General features: G+C 38.5%; 1 protein-coding gene across 2 annotated transcripts in view; it reads left to right on the top strand.

The window, feature by feature from the left end:
- lgr6 (leucine-rich repeat containing G protein-coupled receptor 6) overlaps window positions 1-17,832 on the top strand; it is a 35,108-nt gene that overhangs the window by 13,874 nt on the left and 3,402 nt on the right. For both annotated transcript variants that reach the window (XM_077608412.1, XM_077608413.1), the window contains exons 2-17: window positions 2,593-2,664; window positions 7,788-7,859; window positions 8,806-8,877; window positions 11,240-11,455; window positions 11,564-11,635; window positions 12,545-12,613; window positions 13,056-13,127; window positions 13,242-13,313; window positions 13,662-13,730; window positions 14,353-14,424; window positions 15,373-15,438; window positions 15,521-15,592; window positions 16,259-16,330; window positions 16,523-16,648; window positions 16,841-16,995; window positions 17,684-17,764. In XM_077608412.1, coding sequence (XP_077464538.1) covers window positions 2,593-2,664; window positions 7,788-7,859; window positions 8,806-8,877; window positions 11,240-11,455; window positions 11,564-11,635; window positions 12,545-12,613; window positions 13,056-13,127; window positions 13,242-13,313; window positions 13,662-13,730; window positions 14,353-14,424; window positions 15,373-15,438; window positions 15,521-15,592; window positions 16,259-16,330; window positions 16,523-16,648; window positions 16,841-16,995; window positions 17,684-17,764 — 1,430 coding nt within the window. The remainder of the gene's footprint in view (window positions 1-2,592; window positions 2,665-7,787; window positions 7,860-8,805; window positions 8,878-11,239; window positions 11,456-11,563; window positions 11,636-12,544; window positions 12,614-13,055; window positions 13,128-13,241; window positions 13,314-13,661; window positions 13,731-14,352; window positions 14,425-15,372; window positions 15,439-15,520; window positions 15,593-16,258; window positions 16,331-16,522; window positions 16,649-16,840; window positions 16,996-17,683; window positions 17,765-17,832) is intronic.

The raw sequence follows: 17,832 nt of genomic DNA, 5'->3' as shown, positions 1-17,832 counted from the left end.
TGATGCGGCAAAATATAATCACCAATTATAACTACCACGTTTGCAGGCTTAGTGGAAAACAAAATGGGGTGTGAAAACATGCGACAGACATCTCACCATGCACACCCAGCCAGCAACAAATGGGTAAAATTCCCATTTACCCTGCAGAGACGGCAAAATATCTTAACTCTTGCTTTCTCATTTTCTGTTGCGGCCATTTACTTGCGCTGAAAATATCTGCACGTCACAGCTCCAGCCGACACAATGCACATGTGGTAGTCATCAATCATAATTATCATGGTTTAAAAAAGCCACAGCTGTTATTTGATTTTAAAAACAAGCCATAGCACAGCGCCTTCCAACGATACGTCAAGTTGTCAGCAGAGGCCTTGGCCTGCAGAGGAGAAATGTCTGTGTCTCTCTCCGGCTTCCCAGCGAGTCTGTTGGAGAGCAGAACCAAACTGAGCCATACTCAACCTTTCCCCATGACTCACTGTTGTGTCTTTATCACAAAACATTTCCCCATTGAAGCTTATTTATTCTGTCATTGCTGTGGACAGAAGCCGTGGAAAGTCTATGCAGCTAAGTTTTTCTTCAACGATGCCTCATAAATATTTTTTAAAATGCTAGGTGTTTTGATCAATTTTTTTGTATTTTATGCCATTCAGGAGAGCAGCATGTGTCCTTACTGTTTATTTTGTTATCACCGATGGTCACCCTGTATATTTTAAATTAGTTCTTTGGATGTAAAATAAAAGTCACACATGACAAGTAATCATAATATTACATCAGCAGTGTGCTTTTATTGCAATGGGAGACGAGCCAAAACATTTTGACAATCAAAAAATATGGCATGCAAAATAAGAAAGATAACAAAAAATATGAAAAAAAATACTTTTTTTGATTGAGAAAATAAAATGGACTACAAAGGGATAACATCTTGTGTTTAGAGGTTTTGTGCAAATGGAGCTAAGTTTCCAGATTGAAAAGATTGAAACAAGATTTCAACTTTTTACTCATGAATTTCAATTGAATCTGATCACATTTTCTGTACGCCCAATTTCACTTGTAACTGTTTTTTTTAAATCAGTTATTTCAGAGTCTGTTGTTGCCATCTGAAAGCTGAAAAGCACTTTCAATGCAATTTGCAATCTGTCCGTTGTTGAGGCTTGCAGCCGTCTGCTAGTATTTTTTATTTTTATAAATTGGCCCATTGCTACCTTTTATGGCACAATCCCCAGCATCTGTCAAGATGCATTTACACTTTGAGCTGTCAACATAAGGGTATAATGTCAGTCCAGAATATTACAAACGATTCCAAGACTTATTAAACCATAAGAATGGAACACAAGTAACAGCCAAGTTAAGTTTAGTAATGGTAATGTAATTGGTGCAAATGGAAGATGGATGGCCTTCTTTGACGTGCGACAATGTCATTAGGGAAACAGCTAACTTTCCACTAACACTGGCTGAAGGTATCCTCCATTTCAAGTGTCCTTGACTGACACCTTGAACCTCTTTAAGCTCTGTTTTGCAGGGACCTCTGGGGCTTTCAAAAAGGAACATATTCAATTTCAGTTGGGCTATAAAAAGGTCACTTAATTACAAACCTAACCCTTGGCAGAAGAATATGCAAAACATTGCATGCTCATAAGGCAAAAACCAAAGAATGGTTTTGTGTGAATGATTTCCCACTGTCCTTTAGAGTTAAATATAGATCATACAAGTGGGTCAATCCATTCAAGTCAAATTTGGCCGACATCACAAACAAACAGCTAACATGTAAAAAAAAAACATTTTAGGGGCTTTCGGGAGCACAGTTTACACTTGCTTGCCTGGTGGTCTGGCACCACGAGCAATAGTGAGTATCACGGACACAAAGAAACACATTATGAGCCTCCATCTTGACTAATACCCCATGGACAATGAAGACAATGAAGACAAAGAATGGTGGTGAATTAACCCCATTCAGAAAGATGTTTGTTAAAAGGACCTAAACAAATGAGTTAAAAAGTTAAGTGTTCTTTTTTTTATTGCACAGGCTGAGACAGAAGCTGTCAAAGCTGCACAATCTCAAACTGTTTCAAAGGGTGTGCATGCATACGGGGAAAGAACATCGGAACATGCCCCTCCTTAACCTCAGCAATCGCAGCTGCGTCAACATTCACCCCCAACAAACTCTTAGTTGTAGAGTGTGTCAGAAATTCAGAGGGATGGAGTGTGTCTACCTTACAGTAATGTGCAAAAACTGGAGCGATGTGGTCTCCGGAAAAAAGGAGCAACGGGATGGAGCTAGGTATGAGAAAGGGGGTCAGATCAGAGAGTGAGACATCTGGAAAAGGAAAAGCTTAATAGGAAGGAGAAGGAAATTAGCTGCTCAAGAAGGGTCCATTGATGAAATGTTCCCATATTTCCCTCTCCTCCTCCTTTAACCACCACATACCGCTCATCCTCTCTGTGTTTTACTCTTTACTGTGGATGATTGATCACAACGTGAAATACGGCTCCTCGACGCATGATTTACACGGCCTGACAATCTTCAAAGACCACTGATACGCTTGCCTGTGCATTGATTCATATGCTCATTCTGTTGTTTACCACTCCTCTTTTTAGAGACCTGAGCATGAATAACATCAGCGATATCCAGCCAAGAGCATTCAACCGACTACACCTGTTAACGGAACTGTGAGTATGGAATCATTCAGCTCATATTTAGGTAATAACCTTCTATAGTCACAACTCATATATGAGCAGAAAGTCATAGCCTCAGCGGCTGATATGTGCTCCCCTCAGCGACAGCGATTGATGACTCCGGCCTGCCTCTCATCTCTCCCACTGAGAGACTGCCTAAAGCAAAGCCCAGTGAGCCTTGGAATGAGTGCTCAAAGGAACCTGATATTCATTTAGAGGGAATATTTTGTCTTTAACTCTAGTTGAGCAGGTTCTTTGCGCACCGCTAGAACCCCATATTCTACAGCTGCTCGTAATGCAGACGCGCAAGTCATAGCAGCCATACAAAGATGATTAGAAAAGCTTTGGCCTGTTGCCAATGGGCGTTTATTATTGTGATTTTTCATTTGTCTCTAAATAGCGTGTTAAAAAAAAAGGTGGGGAGCTGTTAACAAGAAAACAATTTTAAGGTCTCCGTTCAAAAAATTATAATACTAGGCTGAGGAGAATCGTCTTTGTCATAAAATTGGCAAAGAATTTTGGTGATCGATGACAGAGCGGGAGAAGAAGATTGGTTGGAGCGCCATCTGTTTTCTCAGTCCAAAGACAATCGCAATTGTGTTTTAAAGTCAAACTACTGCAGTACTGACTTTGAAAAAGGATCAAATGTGTTTTGTTTCAAGAGCCATTGCCTTTACACCTTCTTCACTGCTTCTTGAAGAAAAATATAGACACTGTTGAAAAAGGAGTGGGGAATAGCCTACTTGGTGGGCTAAACATTAACTTCTGGTGGAAAGGTGAAATAGTGCCTATATGAAAGCAGAAAGAAATAATAACAAGATGCCATAAATAAACATCTACTTGGCACAGAAAATGTGTTCTCTAAAGAGACAATACATGATACTATTACTATACTATACTATAGTATACTATTACTATACTATTACTATTCCATTGTGATTATACACAGGGAAGGTACACTGTATATTAACAAAACTGGACAGGTTAGACGAAGTGTCTGCTGCACAAGCACTGGATTTACTAATAGCACCAGAAGAGACCAGAAGTAACCATGTTGGGACTAGTTGAGTGATAAATTGTTTTATGTTGGGCTTTAGATCCCTGCCTCCCCACTGTACACCTCCATTTAATTTCATGTCAAAGCACATCATCTATTGCAGATCAGTGCGTTTCTTTAGATTCTTTTCTCCCACTTTTATGGTTATACACATAGTTAAAATTTAAAAGACATTGATTTTGTAGAAGCACAAAATAGACCTTTTCAATTACAGACATTAAATCCTTTCTAATTTAATGGATGCTAACACGTTATTTTCAGTCAGTTTTGTTAACTTTTTGGCATTAATGATCATGTGTCATATTTTTATGAGATTTATTTAATTATTGGGATTGAGTTGATTATGGAATTACTCAACTATACATATATATTTCAATGTTCAGATTATATGGGAGGAACTCTCCTAAACAAGAACTAATTTCAAATGTTAAAAACAAGATTAAGAACACCAGCAGCATTACATTATTGGCCCTCTTAATCCTTCAGGTACATGCAAAAGAAACCATCTTGATTAAGTTATATTTTCCATTTTCTCATGTCATTTTCTTTCACCGATCCTGTTTTTCTACTAAATTCTTATGCCATGCATTCCTTTGACAGTTTTCAGAGTTTTAATTCTACCACAATAAATCCAGAGGTTAATGCCAGGTTAAGTGGTTGACCCAAAGGCTGGACCTCTCAACAGAAGGAAAGATCAAATTTCACTTGATGGATAAAAGGTGTGAAAGGTTGTGCATGCCTGTGTGCTTGTAAATACAGACACGAGAAACCAAAATCTTTTAACAGGATCGAATAAAATCACTATGGCTTTGCTGCATTTATTGGAATAAAAATGTGCATTGTTTTAAATTAAATTCAGAAACCATTATTTTCAGACGATAAGGCTTCTACTTTTTTCTCCTTCTTTCCACATTTTGAACCTTGTGCTTTATGGTCCAGTGAATCAAATTTAGGGATTTTTACAGGTTTAGTGTTATGTACAGTGGTACCTCGACCTACAATCAGCTCTACCTACGACTTGCTCGAGGTACGATGAAAATTTCGATCGAATAATTCGCCCTAGATACGATCAAAATTTCGAGATGCGACCAAGCCAGGTGGCCATGACATGAGAGGCTGTTTATCATTGTAGGGCACTGTCTTTTTGCCACATCTCTTTCGTGTATAACAGATATCTACGAGCACTGAACGATTTATTCAGACAAGTTTCTCCTACGCATCGACCAGGAAACGCACAACGCGCATGCGCGGGCAAAAAGAGGGCTTTCTGGGTAATGAAGTATACTCATGCACACAACACCGATAGGCAATGGCACCCTTTCTCTGAATAAAACTTCATTACCCACAATCAATACGTTATTCCTTCCTTAGCCTGTTAGCTCCCGCGATTGCTCATTCAAGACTACTTCTCGTTGGCAAGTGGTCGTGCGTTATCCTATTGTGAGGACATTTGTGTGCATCATTTTCGGAATATTTTGAAGGGAATACAACAGCAAACAGCTCATCAATAGTGAACATGAGGGTGGTGGTGTGGCAAAATTTGTTTTAGTTCATTTCAATGGGAAACGTCCGCTTGAGTTACGAAAAGCTCGACATACGATAGCAGTCCCGGAACGGATTAAGATCGTATGTCGAGGTACCACTGTACATGCATTTTGGTGTAAAAATCCTATTATATAACGTTGACACCGACAGTTTATATTCCAGTGCGAGTTCCGGCTTACAGTCAACTAAATAGGTAGTCAACTAACTATATTGACACTAGAAAAATGTTAAATATTAAAATCAACATGGTACCTTTTGTTTAATCCCATAAAATCATTTCACTGGCGTGAAAAACTCTGAAGGGGAGTTTTTTTTTAACTATGCAAGCACAAGGGCCAACAGGAGTCCAAACCATCCTGAAATCAAATTAAAGGAAAAGAAAAAACAGCTGGGGCAATGCTTTGACAAGAGCAAGGCGCTTTTCATTACAGTCAGATTGATTTGGAATGATTATGAAAGCTAAAGTGCGGAACATTCACCCATATGTACATATGCACATATATAAACAGACTGATGTCATGGAAACTCCAAAGGGTGATTTGGTGAAGTCAATCGATGCCAACAAAACACGCTTTCACTACCCGCCTTTGCTTTTGATGTAATAATACATTAAAATGTCTTGTATAACTGTCTTTCTCGCTCTCTCTCCCTCTCCTTACAGACACAGAATATACTTAACAGTAGTACATGCCTATACCCATTAGCCCAATATTTAGCCCATATAAGACGAGCCACATAACTGTTTTGGAACTCACCACATTTGCACAGTACTATTGGCTACTTCTAACACATGGTCACTTGGTGCACGAAAAGCCCACAACTATACACTTGATGGCGTCCAATGGGACAGATTGGCTGGGTACAAACTGCCATGAAGAAGCCTCAAATGGTTTTGCGTGCATGTGTGGTGGAAATTTTGTCCACTTAAGATCCTGATCGAAATGTAACCATCAGCAAGAGATTGTTTATTTATTTTTTTATTTTATTGTTAAGACAAGATATAGCCAATTTAATGTGTCATGCGGGTTGTATTTAAGTGCTTTCTTGATTAAACGTGTCTAAAAGTAAAAATACTTTAGTTTAGTCAAGGGAAGATATACTCAACTTTCCCAAAAATGTAATCAGCCATAGTCTTTCATGATTTAACATGAGGATAGTTACTTTTTCATACTGGGAAAGATCATTTGGAATAGTTTATTTTCACTTGATAATGAAAATCCTCATTTAAAAACTGTATTTTATGTTTAAGAGTCAGATATTTAGTGATCTCAATGAAGAGTATAAAACTGCAAAAAAAAAAGAATTAAAAAAGGGGGATAAATATTTTTCACAGCATCGCATAAATACATGTACGACCGCCGAAAGATATCTATACGATAAAAACAGTATATAAACAGTGTACATGTTGCCATTTATTTTTGCAACATAACGTTAGGCATTCAAAAAAAAATAAGCAAACAAAAACCACCTTTGAATTTTTTACTGCTAAATAGCCAATGTTAGTTTGAAGACAATCCATCGTACACCCTATAATACACAAGTGTTCTTGTTTCTGTATTTGTCTTGATGAACAGACACTTCAAGCGTGTGAGAATTGGCATGTAAATGTGAATCTGAATGGTTGGCCAGCACGTTTCATCCACCTGACAAATACTGACATAACTATTGGATCCGAGCCTTTGTCTGTTACCATCTGAGTGATAGTGCTGATGGCGGTTTAGAAGGGGAGCCAGTATTCTATCATTATGCGACTAGATTTGCACCAAGACATGAGGCTGACTGACTAAAGAGCAAGCATTTCAGAAAGAAGATGCCAATGTGTAACATGTAACGTGTGGATTCATGTTTAACCAAATTGGGTGGTCTCAAGCTGTGAAGCGCAAATCTGTTTAAACTGAGCTTCCAGCTTCTGACCTTCAGAGTTATACTGTTGGACTCAATGCTATTTATTTGGACATCTTATACACACTCACAAGTGACCATTAGGTGCTGTGTTTGATAAACAAGCTGATTGGATTGCTTGTATGAATGTGTGTGGTTTTTCTCCATTGCACCTCAAGGCTCTTTAGAATGAGCCCAATTTAAATCAAGGACACGGAAAATAGCACAAGCTGTCATACAACACACATATGCAAAAAAGGGATATACCTTAGCACGTATATAAATGTGCACGGGAAAACAAGCACACATTTTATTTCAGCACTTGCCGAGCTGACACGCGTCACATTAAAATCAGACATTACTCACTCATCACGGCTCGCTTTGATTGCTTAAGGTTTCAGGGTGTGCTTGGGTCCAATAGCAACCACATTGAAGGAATGGAATATTATTTGCATAGTGGCCCAACACTCACCCCAAAGCCTTAAGATGAAGTCATGGCAGCACTTGATCCCAAATGCAAAAGTACAGAACAAAGTATAAGGCATCACGTTCCTTATGTGATTCAGCTTTTTATCCAGTTTATGCCTGTACTTTACTTTTCGTCTCACATTTTGATCTGTATTTTACCCCCTAGGCGAATCTCTGGAAATCAGCTGAAATATATCTCAGCCCACGCACTCCAGGGTCTCCACAATCTTAAAGTTTTGTGAGTAATTTCTTCCTCCTTTCAGAAGCGATTTTATGGCTTTTAATCTTCTTGCCATACTTCTTGCTTATTTTTTCAATTATTATGTGAGAAGTTGCTCTCTTGATAATAGCAAGTACACTGAAATAATTCACCCATTTTTGGGGGGTAAACACCACTCACACTATCACCAGTGTACTTCAAGGACCTCCTAGGTGTGCCACCCACCATGATTACAAGAAGTCACAAAGTAGTCACCATGAACCTATTTCATGCAAGCCCCGAATACCACAAGAATTACATTAAAAAAATATGGATACCCAGAGTAAGACAAAACCTTATGAAATGTGGCCACATCTTTAGTGGGTGTTAGACAAGGCGAATCTTTTAAACTTTCACGAGGACCATAAATTCTGCATTTCAGCACGGCCCTGACTATAAACTGCACCACAGATATTTCATAAAATTTCAGAAAAATTACACATGTACGCAACACCAGACTGAAAACTCCAGTTTAAATAATGAATATTCACAAAGACCGACAAGATTGGACTTAGCAAATATTTCCTTACTAACCAAATTAACTACATCAGCACTGTTTTTCGTCCTCCTCATTCATCTGTGGCTACCCATCAAAAGCAGTCAAACTCTCATAGTCCCACTTTAATATAAAAAAAACAACAACAAAAACCACTTAACTATGAAAAAACTAATTTCGGAGAAACAGAGAAGGAGGGAAATTGAGTGCTCAATTGCTTGCCCTTGCCACTTCCTCATTGCTATTTTCTTCTGAGGATGACATCAACAGCCCACCCAAGGAGATTCTACTTTCCTCTACCTTCACTGACCTTGTCCTATTTGGTTCAGATTCTCATCCTAATGGAATTACTAATGACCTTATGTGCCCTCACCATTTGTTCATCATGAGTTATTTGAGCTACTAATGCATATTTTGTGTTCCTGTTAGAATGCTACAAAACAACCACCTGGAAAAACTTCCTGATGATGCTCCGTGGAACCTACCCAACCTGCTTTCATTGTGAGTTAAACACACATACAAAGACATGTCTCATTCAGTGGTGAAAAAAAAAATGCCACAACCCGCACTTCACTACCAGCTTAAGTACCTCTGAATTCAATACGAAGCTGTCTGAGTCTGTCCGTGTAAACGCACTTCATGGTAGCATCTGGAAGCCATGAGGGTAACAGCAGACACTGGAGGCCAGGGAGAACATCTCCAATGAGCTGTGAAACAACCTCATTTTCCATTAATTCCCCCGCTCTTCCTCTTCCACTCTTCTTTATTCTCTTGCACCACCCACACTGCTATCCGTTTGCTAATTATTGTTTAGTGGCTCAATTGTCTCATGTATCAGGTCAACTTATGTGTGTCATTACGTATTGTATGCCTGTGTGTGCACGTGAACATGAGTCTTCATGCATCTCCACTAATAATAATATATTGCAGATAAAAGCCACATGCCTGCTTTCTGTGTTAATGTTCTTATACGTTAAGCCATATTTCTATTGTAAGCTTAAGTCGTAAAAAAAAGACTATTGAACATTACAACTCGTGCGCAACTCTGCTGAAAAAAATCCTATTCACACATCTCTAAATATTGTGCTGCAAAGCCAGATCGCTTGTCGGTTTGTGTCAATATTCAGTTAGCTATCTTTGCTTTCAATGTGCGATGCAAGCTTGTGTGTGGTCTTTGAACAATCACTTCCCTTAGAGCTGGCTTCAATACAAGAGGAAACACACCTACGCAAAAAATCCCTGCGTAGAAAACCAGTATCTTGTCATTATAGTAATGATAAGACCAGCACAGGATGATTGAGGTGAATTTTTTTGGAAAGCAGACCTTGCCGGCGCCATTGACTGACGTGAAACACATGATTAAAAAAAAATTATAGAAAAAGATCACAGAAAAGTGTGCGCTGATCAAAAAACAAGATCCATTTCATTGCAATAATTCTTTTTTCTCGCCATAGAAAAAACACTGTATTCCAAAGTGAGTCAGTAAAGTATACAACTACTGCATTGTGCTCATCCAGAAATCAGACAGGAAACTAATTCAAAGAACTCTTGGGCCACGTAAGAGAATGTTCTTTCTCACATTCCCATAATCATACTCCCGACTTTGATGTAATGGACAGGAAATAGCTGCTGCTTTATTGGTTTCTGTGAAACATTCCTAGTATTCTGACTGGACCTTCTGGAGACCTGGCAGGTCCACTCAGGAACAATTATCATTTTGCCCTGGGGAGCAATCCAGAAGGTTTAAGGGTCTTCCGCAGCTTTCATCTTGTGATTTTGGTCAAGGACAAACAATGTCCACGCAGAATGCCGAGGGACGAGGTAATGGATAAAAATAGCAAAAAAGTGGGGAGGAAAAAATGCTCAAAGAACAAAGACAATGAAAATGTCATGTGAAAGATTTGCCAGTGTATACAGTTGCCTCCCCTGGTGGAAAATGTCCCTGGGGAGGAAAGACCTGAGTTGAGAATTTAAATCCAGATTTTTCTTTGATGTTTCTGTTTGTTTGGTGAAGCCTAGAGGGCATGACGAGGCACAGAAGGTGCTGCAGTGCAGGCCTCAAAGAATCACAGTGATAGATTAGGGAGTTTAGAAGAAAACTAAGTGTTTATCGGTGAGATGCCAAGTCATTTACATTGATTGTGAGTTCTTTAATATAGTACAATAATGGAAAAATAGTAGGGCATGATTTACCCCCCTTTTTCAATTTAATACCACTAAAGGTGTATCATACGTCATGAGTAAAAGTGGGGGCAGGGGCATGATTTGATAAACTCTTTGATAAGCCTCATTGCCTAAATGATTGATTTAGTGGTTTTGGGATCACCAAGTGCCATACAACTTGTTGTTGAATATTATATCTTACTAGGATGTCATCGCAATAATCAGCCTGGGCAGTGTAAATGCATTGGTGCATTTCCTTTCTTTTAATTTTACGCTCATGCCAGTGGTTTTAGGAGGATAATGTTTGGTTAAGTTCTGTCATCTTGAAGAGACCAAAAACTGCAAGTTTGTATAGATTTTTTTTAAAATATAATTGAAAAATATCAAACAATAGTGTTTGTATCTCAGTAAAAGCAAGCCATGGGGCCAGCTAATTAAAATAGTTAAGTGGAAGATTGATGTTCCCTTTTGATTACACTCTATGGGATTATGAAAGATCCTGTTTGGATCTACTGTACATGCCTGTGCTGGTGAAACTTGACACATTTTTTTTGTTTTTGTTGTTGTTGCACGGAATACATTAGTGCTTGAGAAAAGAGAGTGGAGTCTGTAAAATCCTCATTAATACAGTCTTTGAATCTGCTTGAAGAGTTTTAAAACCAGAAAAAAAACTCACAAGGCTCATTTTCTAACTCCATAGACGCCTGGATGCTAATCTCCTGTCTGAAGTACCTGCTGGTGCCTTTAGAGGGGTTCGCGCTCTAAGACACCTGTGGCTGGATGACAATTCCCTGACTGAGATCCCAGTAACTGCCCTAGTTGATCTACCCTCCCTTCAGGCTATGACCCTGGCCCTCAATCAGATCACTCATATCCCAGACTACGCATTCGCTAACCTCTCTGCACTTGTTGTACTGTAAGTAAAGAATGTAGCAACTGATATTTGTTCTGTTGCTTGAGGTGATAATGATACAAAAAAACATTAACAAACAAACAAAAAACTCTTATGTTTTCTTTTCCATAGACATCTCCATAACAACAGGATTCAGATCATGGGCATGAGATGTTTTGAAGGTTTACATAGTTTGGAAACTTTGTGAGTATCCTTCCCAACTATTTACATATTTATAGACATTCATGACCAAAAATAGTGAGGCATTGGATTGATTTAAATTATAAAAAAATCTCTGCTGGTTTTGTCAGATTGTAAAGATTACAGGGATATTCAAAATGTATGAGCTACTTTCAATCATTCACTCAATCACTGAGTTTCAGTTCACGGCTTTATGCTTGAAAGACATAATCCATTTAGATTGCATTTCACATTACACAGTAGAGTTGTGAAACATTACGTCTTAAAGTGGTTGTAATGTTAAATGCTTTCACTACAATAATGAAGTCATGAGTTTCCTCTTAACTCTGAAAGTGTTTCTCGTCACATTTTGGTAGTTTTTAATGCAGCAAAAACTACTTATTTTAATCCTAAAAGCCAAAATTCATTGACAATAAAACAGGCACATAATGACCCTTTGAAAGAGGTTAACCCGGTAGAGTAAATATTATCATAAATTCAGACTAATCCGGTTTTAAAACTTTATGAGCCTATTCGGAATGAGCCTGAATACAAGCATGTGAGGGTTTTTGGATGTGTTTACACATTTATCACAAACAAACTGCATGACAGGATTATTGCCCCAAAAACTTGATTATGAAGATAAGTATTGACTGCAAGTAATAGTAGCCAGTGACAGCAGTGATGAAAAAGCAATAAGACCCAAATAATAAGATGATTGCAAGGATCAAGCAAACGTCAAATCCCTCATCTTATCCTACAGAAAATTACATGTCCTTTTTAATGCACATCTATATTACCATAGGTGGATTAGACCTTTAATGTGTAAATACTTAAAGTATGATTTCCATGCCCTGTGGGTTAAAGATCTATTGAATTTTTTTTTAATATTTTTTCCACCATGGCAACTTGATGTTTATCCATTTTTCATAGGGATTTAAATTACAATGATCTTCAGGAGTTCCCTGTGGCCGTCAGGACACTGAGTAAGCTTCAGGAACTGTGCGTACACACATACACACACACACACACACACATGCACACGCACACTCACACAAACTAACACCTGCCCAACATGACTATCGTGGCTGTTTTATCCCCACTAATCCCGTTAAGTGAATTTAATGTGGCACTCGGATACAATCTCTCTCGCCCAAAGCAGGTGCTGGCACACACCCACATGCGCACACACACACACACAGACACAATCTTCACTTAAACTCAGCAGATGTTCCACAGCACACACGTGTCATAGATCCAAACAGCATACGTGTTCATGTTCGAATTTCTTGTACCCCAAAATGTTTTTCAGCTGTGTGATGGCAGGTGCAACATGACATTCCACTGTCACACAAGCATAGAGCCACACCCACAAAGTCAAATCAGATCCATATTTATAGACGACCTAACTATATAGATATTGTATATTGACTTTAATTTTCAGGGGCTTCCATAACAACAATATCAAAGCAATCCCTGAAAGGGCCTTTGTGGGAAACCCTCACCTCCAAACCATGTGAGTTTAATGGTTTTACTTAACGCTACATGAAAAGCTATACGCCTATTTTCAGTAGACAGCTTAAACCATATGCAACTACATTTTACATAAACCATTTTTATTTTCTTGCAGCCATTTTTATGAGAACCCCATCCAGTTTGTGGGTAAATCCGCCTTCCAGTTCTTACCCAAGCTACACACACTGTAAGTATGCGGTCAGTAGAAAATGGTTTCATTTAGTTGGCCGAAACACAATTTAAATCATTGTGTGATCCAAGTAGCAAGAGCAGCCATGTAATGGTCTACTGAATTATGTTGTATTACCATATTGCTGTGTTGTGACCTGATGTGGTAAGAGTGTGTGTGTTGTAAGAACATGTTGAATTGGGTGACTTATGATGTCTAGTGAGACAGCCAAAACAGCCTGTATTAATGTTGGATGAAAAGTGCAATGGTTAAAATGAGCTGTTAGACATTCTAATGGACCAACATATGTTATGTACTAGTGAGAGTGAGCACTTTTCAGATACTACATCTTTTTTTTCTTCTCAGTTCACTGAATGGAGCAAACTTAATTCAAAACTTTCCTGACCTGAAAGGAACCACCAGCCTGGAAGTTTTGTGAGTGTCTCTCTTGAGTAACCACTTGCAAAAACACTGTTATATTTACTTAAAAGGAGAAGCTTCAATACACCGGATAACTAAGATGGCACATGCACCAAGTTTAAATCATTAACAAAAGGAGTGGTTACATCCATTGCCAGAGATAACTTGCTGTCCTATCCACATGAACAAAGACAGGTGTTTAAATTGTGACTCATATAGTTAAAAAAAGAAGAGGGGCGGGGGGCATGGATGGTGGCTCACTCATCAATATTGATTTAAGCACGCAATCCCATCCCTGAAGTTTTTTTTCTTGTGGTATTTGCATGGCCATATGAACAAACAGTAAAATATAATAAAAAGAGTACATACTACTTTGAGCTTTAGCAAAGGCCAACTACCTAAATAATGAGACTTAGTTACTCCCTACATATGTAAAAATAAAATACTAGTCGACTAATAAATCTGAAACATACAGTGGGAGGGACATTGGCAAAGACAAACAAAAAGAAATCTAAAGTGACAGATTAAGGACTGTCAAAGACAGTTTAAGATATGAGAAAATTACTCTCATTGGAAAGAGCTGATACTTGTTTGCACTCCCACAATAATGAGAGGAATTGTCTTGCTCACTTTTTAGGACTCTGACTCAGGCGGGACTCAATACTCTCCCTCTAGATCTATGTGAACTGCTGCCTAGTCTAAGAGTGTTGTAAGTATACGCACACAGATACAGTGGTACCTCTACTTCCAAATGGCTCTTCATACGAAATATTCATGCTCCGATAAGCCCCGAATGGGAAAACATTGCCTCAAAATACAAATGAAATTCAAATTATTAAACGTGAAGGCTAAAAAATTCAAACATTCCCAAAATGGAAATACAATTGTAGAATTTTGTATTGGCATGATACAGAGTTGCTCTCCGATTTGGCTCCATCCCAACACACCACAGGCCTCCCATTGGGGCGAAGAGGGAGCTGCATACTTCTAACACACTGTTTTGTGCAGTTTTCCAAGTGTGCCTAATTCAACTTTTGTTTTTCATCATGGGCCTCAAGAAAGCTATTTCCGGTGCGAGTGAAACTAAGCACGCTCTTTTATCAAAGTGTTCACGAGTCATGGTATTGCCAAATTTGTCGGTGCATACCTCACAGTTTTTGGGAAAATTATGAAAAGATGTCAAAGGCAATCATTGTTAGATCGATATTTCACCAAACATAACATAATTTTAAGTTATGTTGTGTGTTTATGTGCGTGGGTACATATGTTTTCTTAACTGCCAAACGTTTGCCTCCTCCCTCACTAACCCCCAACTTCATTTTACTACACACTGGATAATGTCTTTCTTTGCATGTCTTATTCATTTTAATGCCTCAATAAATAACGATATTTTCCCCCTTTTTCTCACATATTTCATACATAATTAAGAGATTTTAAAGTGTTTAAGGGGTAGTATTGGGAACCATGAAATGGATTGGAGCCTTTAAATGTAAAATGCAACTCTTCTAATTCAAGTGACGAAACTACCTCTGAAATGAATTAACTTCAGAAGTAGAGGTACCAGAGTACATACATATAGAGACGAAAAACTGAAGATGACGAAAGTCAAACTAAGAGCAGTGTATCCTAAAATTGTGTTTTGCTTGTTGTGTTGTAGGGAGCTGTCACACAACAAAATACATTATCTGTCAAGTTTTTGCAAATGCTCTGAACTACAAGAAATGTGAGTGTATGCTACCACAATCCCAGAAAATGATAATCAGAAAATCATATTTATGCTCAATGGTTCTCATTTCTCTCAACAGAGGTCTTCAGCATAACCAAATCACGAGACTAGAGTCCAGCACCTTCCAGCAGCTCAGCTCTTTGAAAACACTGTAAATCCAACTTTTGTTTTGCACATGTTTTATAATAAAAACAAGCTTTGATATAAATGGCCCTCAAGTGAAAAATGGCTGCTCCAAGAATCTAAAAATAAAACTGACATCTTGAACATTTGCGGACAATCTGAAACATTCGCATTTGATGGTCTGAAACAGTTCTAGCATTCAAAAATGTCTACTAACTGAAATGATGTCTTCTTTCTAAGAATATTGACATTTTATTGCTAATATAATGAAAACGAAATTCCTTAGTTTTTCCTCTAATTGTTAAACAGTTTTTTTCTGCTGGGATGCACATGATCAAAGCCTTGTTTTTTTCTTTGAATTGGATATGCATCATCTAAGCAAAGACCCAACTAAATGGATATTTAATGCAAGCTTGCTTTGTATTCATTCATTCATTTTCTGAACCGTTTATCCTCATGAGCGTCGCGGGGGTGCTGGAGCCTATCCCAGCTAACTACGGCACCAGGTGGGGGACACCCTGAATCGGTGGCCAGACATACAAAAAGATAATGAAGATTCAGAAAGAAATTAAGACTTTAAAGTTTGTTCCTTTTCATATCTATAACTATGTAATAACATACTGCTTTACTGACCTCTACTGGTAAGAGGCATACAGTACAATGATGTTTCAGAATATAATTCTTTTTCTGTCAGTGATTTGAGCTGGAACAAGATAGAGTGGATCCATGCAGATGCCTTTGCCTCTTTGCATTCATTGGTCAAATTGTGAGTAACAGATGGTGAAATATATCAATCAGTTAATGATGATATTTTTCTTCCTTTTATTTTGTCTGTTTACCTTTAACGTAATGGGTTGACAACATCTTGTTAATGAACATTTAGTACTATATTGCACGTCTTGGTGCAGGTTTTAAAACCTGACGTGGAGTTACCTGACAATTTCTTTATTCATCTCAGGGATCTGACAGAAAACAGGCTTAGCTCAATGCCATCTGCAGGCCTGGAGGGTCTTACCCACCTCAAGCTCAGAGGAAACATTGAATTGTACGATGCCTTTGGCATCGATCAATTCCCTCACATGAGGTAAGGTACACACACATGAAATAGGTCTCATCGCTCTGGATTGATACATCGATTGGTTGGAAATCAAATTGTTTGAAACACAAAACATTACCTAAATTGCTCCCAGTGTGCATCATGTAACATTAATGCTATTTCATCTCATCCCTGTTCAACTGTTGTGTCAATAATGTCTCATATTTTGTCTTGTTACAGGGTGATTGAGATGCCGTATGCCTACCAGTGCTGTGTGTATGGCTCATGCGATAGCTACAAGACATTCAGCCAGTGGGAGACTGAACAAAGTAACACAGATGATGATATTCACAAGAGAACTGTTGCAATTTACCCACACCACACTGACACACAATGTAAGAAAAGTACCCATTTGTCTTTAAAAAAAAAGAAAAAACAATATATATATAGGGCAGTGTTGGGTGCACCCAGAATTGGTTGCCATCCGATTGCAGGGTACAATAGGACACACAACCATTTACACGTACACACTCATAGCTTTGGAACAATTTGGAGTAAGGTTCACAAAGGCTGGTTCTCAAGGGTTCCCATCCACAGTCTGTTTTCCATGACTCACTTCTCTAACACACCTGAATCAAATGATCACCGCATCAGCAACCTCTGAAGAAGCCTGATAATGATCCTGATTATTTGATTCAGCTGTGTTGGAGAAGAAAGTTTATGGAAAACAGGATGGAGAAGCACCCTCAAGGACCGGATTTGGGCATCGCGTTAAATCAGTTTAGCATGCATGTTTTTGGGACGTGGGAGGAAACCAGAGCACCGGGAGAAAACCCATGCAGACACAGGGAGAAAAGGCAAACTCCATATGGGGAGGCCAAGCCTCAGATTAAACTGATGATATGAAAACTGCAAGGTGGACGTGCACGTCAAAACATAAATATGAATATCATAGATCTTTTTGAGACAGAAGTGTCATGGTACTGCATGTATAAATGTGCAGAGAGTAAATTCAGTCTATTTACTTAAAGAGGCTTGTATGTTTGATTCTGAAGCACTGAATTTTGTCCCACATGATTCCAGATGACCCTGATCTGGAGGAATTCCAGCTGGAATTAGAAGAGTCTAAACTTCACACTAGCGTCCAGTGTACGCCATCACCAGGTCTAAAAACGTTCAAGACTAAAGTTGCGATCCATTGAAAGATGTTAGTCTACAGACTTATTTGTTTT

This window comes from Stigmatopora argus, chromosome 1, assembly GCF_051989625.1.
Source record: "Stigmatopora argus isolate UIUO_Sarg chromosome 1, RoL_Sarg_1.0, whole genome shotgun sequence".
NCBI lineage: Eukaryota > Metazoa > Chordata > Actinopteri > Syngnathiformes > Syngnathidae > Stigmatopora > Stigmatopora argus.
Note: the sequence above shows the minus strand (reverse complement) of the source record. Positions and strands in the feature narration are given on the sequence as shown.